Source organism: Apis dorsata, unplaced genomic scaffold (assembly GCF_000469605.1).
Source record: "Apis dorsata unplaced genomic scaffold, Apis dorsata 1.3 scaffold_194, whole genome shotgun sequence".
Classification (NCBI taxonomy): Eukaryota; Metazoa; Arthropoda; class Insecta; order Hymenoptera; family Apidae; genus Apis; species Apis dorsata.
The window spans coordinates 1,877,838-1,883,343 of record NW_006263478.1 but is presented as its reverse complement, the minus strand read 5'-3'; the positions used below and the strand labels follow the sequence as shown (position 1 = coordinate 1,883,343).

Below are 5,506 nucleotides of genomic sequence, written 5' to 3'. Positions count from 1 at the left end.
AAAAAAAAAAAAAAAAAAAAAAAAAAAAAAAAAAAAAAAAAATATCTAAATTTTAAAATCAATTTACACGACGAAATAATTTTATATTTTGGCATTGTATATCGTCAAATATCATGCGCAAACAGTGAACGATGAAATAATATCATATTGATTTTTCATTATTTAAATTGTCATTCAATGTCTTCCAATGTCAATTCATTATATATTTTTACTCGAAATATTTTTTTATATAATATCATCGTATTAACTGCGATTGTTTATTCAATGCGTATTTCCATATTTCGTTTGAATATATATTATTTTCTTTCCTCTTTTTTTTTAAATAAACAACCGTTTCGTCACGCTGCAATGAATATTCACGATATTTTATTCGCATAATTTATATATATGTAAAAAAAAAAAAAAATAAAGTTCTCTTTCGTTTATTTTTATTCTATAAATAAAAGAAGAAAAATAAACGTCGATTTATTTTTTCATGGGCGTTGAACTTTTTAATTTGGACAAAAGTAAAAGAAGCTCGTTATGTTTCGATATATTTTTACGTACCTTGACCAACGCCTTGATTTCATCGTCGGTCAATTTCTCTTGTTGACGAGATTCCAAAAATTTAGTGAACGTCGCCAGGGTGATTACTTGGGATTTCGAGGTATCAACGCCAGAACAATTATTAACGATACTGGCTGCAGCCACCGCGTCAAAAACTTGCTTCTTTTGAAGGTTGCTGCTGGTTTTGTACTCACGACAGTCTATGGAATTATTCCTCGTTAAAAGACCTGTTTGGACGATATTTTTGATTAACAAAATTGAAAAAAAACGATCTATTCGTGAAACTTGTCTTCGAATTCTTTACAACACGTTTCGTTTAAGAGAAATATTAATATAAGAGAATAATTTATCGAAATTTTATTTCAGTCGATAGTATTTTGGAAGAAAAATTATAATTGCTTGACACATCCGATGCGACATCACAGATCAGAGATGATGGCGGATATCGATTTTTTTTTTTTGAAAAATAGTGGAAAGGATGAAAAAATACAACGAAATTCAAAACAATCTATCGATCCTCGTACAGAACAAATGATATGCAAATGGAAAACTCTGATATGAACGATCGAAAACTCTTGTTCGCATCTTTTATATTTCTTAAAAATATAATAAAATCGCATTGAACGTGTCAATGTAGAATTAAAAAATTGAAATTTGTAAAAAAACTCGAAATCGAAACCACTTGTTGTCTAGAATATTGTTGGTAATTAAATTAACGATATATAAAATAACGTAAACTGACCGATTCGTTGAGGGGTCGCATCACTGGTCTGCCTCAACACAGGCGGGCGTACATTAAAGTCTCTCAAAGAGCCGTCGCTCTGGCTACGGCAAGTGATCGCAAGTTGGCCGAATAAGTCGCGCAAATCCTTTCTCGCTCTCAGGCTGAACGAGCGGAACAAAGCGACGAACTCGACAAAGTTCAACTGCGTTTCGTACATTATGGAAGTGGTGCGCGCTTTCACTTGCCAAGGTGCCTCCAGCCCACCTGACATTCCCGATCCATTCTTATCCTTGTCTCTAGCGACGCACAATAGGCTGTGTGAGTACCATTTGAAACAATGTTACCGGATGTTACGATTTATTTCAATATCTTTTTAACAATTAATAATGCAATTAATAAGAAGATGAGGGTGGATTATTATTATTATTATTATATAAAATTCGAAGATAAGTTCGCAATGCGAATTATTCTTTGAATTAAATTTTTATTCTCTCGATAAAGAATCATGGATGAAACTCTCCACGATGCAATGTTAAAAGTAAAGTTTTACTGAATTTTTGGAATTTCAATTCGTTAAGAGAGAGAAAGAGAGAGACTAGAAAATACGCGAATTTGATTAATCAATTAATTTAATTTCACGAGACACGGAAAATATAAAATTAATTTATAATATTATATAATCAGAGATTTAATTAATTGGCAAGACGGAAGACTTGATTTTACGTAAAAAAGGAAAAAGAAGAATAAGAAAGGCACGAGTGTCTTTTTATCTCGGTTCGCTATGCTGTTGATGTTGCAGCTTTAAGGAATAATGGGGTGCAATTAATCGAGAGGGCGGAAGTAATCAAGAACTATCGGGAATTTCTAGAGTTTGAAAAGTCGAGTTATTCTCTACTTCTCTATTCTTCGCCTTCTTCTCGTCCAATTCCTTTCAGAGGGGCGAAAATTATCGGAATCCTTACCTCTGAAAGCTGGAGTAAGGCAAGTTGGAACTAATAATTCGTTCGGCTGATCCGGGAGGGCTGCGTGGGGGTACTCGATCCCTGCTAGACCGTGGGGATGCCGGTATGATTCTCGTCAAGGATTCCCTGCTACCCGTAATATGCCGAAGTGGGGCCGTTGATAAGCCTCCATCCGAAGACGAGGAGTCGAATTGCTTTAGGCTCAAATCCTGTTTTAAACAATCACGCGTAATATCTTATTAGATGAGAAATCCCTCGAACGAATTTTTATCAATTTATTTTTCCAATTTACTTTTATTATTCCATTCGAATCGTCCAATTGTGAATTGACTCGAAGAATAAAATTTTCCATCCGAGCGTGACAAATTTATTATGTATCAAATAATCACGTGTTGTAATATTATTTTTTAACGAAAACTTATTCGATCAAATTATCAAAATATTCGAATTTAAAGATTAATTTATGGATTAATTAAGAGTGAATCAGTATAAGGGAATATAATATTTATATTATAGAAAGAAATAATAGAATAAGTGAAACGAACCTTTGTTAACGCGTGAATATTGCCGATGGATTTCGTTTTCTTCCCTTTGGCGTTTCGTTTACGAAGATTACCGCTACTCGTCGGTGAAAGCGTTCCAATACTTTCAGTCATGGACCAATCGCGACCGCCGAAAGCCCTTATAGCGTCAGCTGTCATCGGCTCGAGGCAACCTTCCTCGAAATAAAGCTGAAGATATTTCTCTTTCAACCATCGCGACCTACGATCCGTTAATTGTTGTTGCCGCTTCAGGCCTCTTAATATCCAACAAAGACCCATATACCAAATTCTGAAACAAATACGATAATCACACTATAATATATATATTTATATTAATATGTTTATTCTCAATAAGTATATATATTCTGCGAATAAGCAGATGGATAATCGAACGAGAATTCCACGTTTCGTTTTTTTCATAGAGATTTCAAAATTTTTTTTTTTACATATTGGTCAGAACTCACGTGGCTCTGCTTTACAATGCGATGAAATTGCATCGTATCACTGATAACGACTCGCAAAATTTGCGACGTGCAAACATCCGCGCGTGTAAATTACGATCACCGAGATTGTGATCAATGATTCAATCGGCGATTCCAGGTCAATCAAGATGTAAAAATTGAGGAGATATTCGTGGAATTCGTAAAATTTCGATTCGACATAAGCTTTTATTATAAAAACTGACTACGTGTTTTTAAATTCTCGACAAAATTCACGCGAGAAAAATCTGAAATCTTTATTCACATTCTGCCACGTGTGTCTGCCACGTGTCTGGACGACACGTTTTTCATACGTATTACTGTAATTCCTGTGATTTATTATGATTAAATTCCTTGCATAGTATCCGAGAAACTTTATTTTCGTGTTATGGAGATTCTCTCTAAGATTTTGAAATCGATCGACATTCTCGTAATTCCATACACTTTATCTTGTATTTCAATTTATTTTTATATATACAGGTACGTAGAACCAGTATTTATGTCGCTAAGGCTAACTAAGTAGTCCAATTTTGTTTCGATCAGAACCACTATTTTTTATATTTTTTTTTATCAAAGTCAATTTTTATCGTTACACGTAAATACTTTATCCCGTAATAGATTGCCTTTTTCTTGGGATTACCGTTTGCAACGTTGCATCATTACACGTACCCTTATCTGAAATCCTTTGTACAATCCAAGGTTGTTCAAGAGAAACGAGAAGTAGCAACGAAACGGTAATAACTCCTTACCAGTTCTCTCTTTCTTTTCTTCTTCTTCTTTTTTTTTTTTTTTTTCAAGAGTACCATATTCGTCAATTTACGTAGACTCGATAAAATAGCCATTCTGTGCACGATCCACAAGCTACGGTATTAACGTTGGATAAAGGTTTGTCGTAACATATATTCCCTGGAAAAAATGTGTGCAACGTTTCGCTGATCTACAACTCTCTCTTCTAACATGATTTAAGGATAATCTCTGCCGTTACAAATTTCAACAGTTTTTTAAATTACGACGTAATTCAAAATTGAAAATACTTTAAAAATTACTATAAATAAAATTATTTAAAAAGTTAGAAAATTTTAATTCATCATGAAATATACGTATTGTAAATATCTGAAGCGTGTAAATTGAATTGAATAATTTGATTCAAATTAAGACCTGTTTTGTTATAAATTATGCAGTGCACAAGAGACGTTAGAAGATGGATCGATATTCGCCATATATAGGCGTTTCTAAGTAAGTATGATGTATTACAGATGTTTCCATAAAAGATTTCTGGTATATTTTATAAGTCCATTTCAAAGATGTTTCAATAGAGAGACATTGGATGAGATGCTGCAAGTACTTCTCCATTGCCATCAAAGGTATTTTAAAACGCATATATATACGATTCAGATCTGTTTCAAAGGAGGCATTCTTAATAAATACCGTGTTTCAGACATGATTCTTTTGAAGCTGATATTAGGAGGTTATATATCTTGAAAATTGTATATCGCGAAGAAAAGCATGATTAACAAGATGATATATTTATCATTAAGCAATAACCAGAAATAAAATTTTTGTTCAAGATATACAATAATATGTACATTCGTAAATTCGTCATATATAACACTATAATCTAAACATTAAATGGCATATAATCACGATTATACGAACAAACAAATTATCCTTTTCTTTTTCTTTAAAATCAATATATTCTAATCATTTACTTCCCAACATATTTCTTTTCTCAAAAACAATTTTATTCGATTTAAAATATCTTCATATCTCAAAACCATTCAAAATTGTTTCATTCCTTTAAAGCAATAAAATTCATTAATCGATATTCAATTTTCAAAGTTAAGGATAAAGTTTATTATTATTCAAAGCATCGAATAACCGATACATATATACCAAACAAAATTATACTGATCAATTATAATATCCATTGAGTAAATATCGATCAATTTATAATTTTAAATAACAATCAAAGTAACTTTATCCGAAATTTTTAACTAGAGTTTACTTTCTCGAGATGGCCGAGACCTCGAAAAGAGCGAAGAAATCGTAGTGGCGCGCTACTTACTTGCTAAGCGCAGGAGGGCAAAGGAGAAAGATGAGTCGATTGTCCGGCAGGTTGGAGCCGTACATAAGGCCGATGCACGAGTCGGATCCGGACAGGCCGTACCTCTTGCAAATGCTCCTCAACTCGGTCTCCCTGTCCCGGTCGCAGCAACCGATCATCACCTCCTTCACGGAGCTCAGGTTCAGGTA

At 33.3% G+C, this 5,506-nt stretch overlaps 1 protein-coding gene across 1 annotated transcript in view; it reads right to left on the bottom strand.

Moving 5' to 3' along the window:
* Positions 1-5,506, bottom strand: part of LOC102679861 (1-phosphatidylinositol 4,5-bisphosphate phosphodiesterase epsilon-1-like) — a 103,590-nt gene that overhangs the window by 6,454 nt on the left and 91,630 nt on the right. The window contains exons 12-16 of the mRNA XM_031509945.1: positions 5,319-5,506; positions 2,778-3,063; positions 2,233-2,441; positions 1,289-1,584; positions 547-773 (exon numbers count right to left, since the gene is read on the bottom strand). Coding sequence (XP_031365805.1) covers positions 547-773; positions 1,289-1,584; positions 2,233-2,441; positions 2,778-3,063; positions 5,319-5,506 — 1,206 coding nt within the window. The remainder of the gene's footprint in view (positions 1-546; positions 774-1,288; positions 1,585-2,232; positions 2,442-2,777; positions 3,064-5,318) is intronic.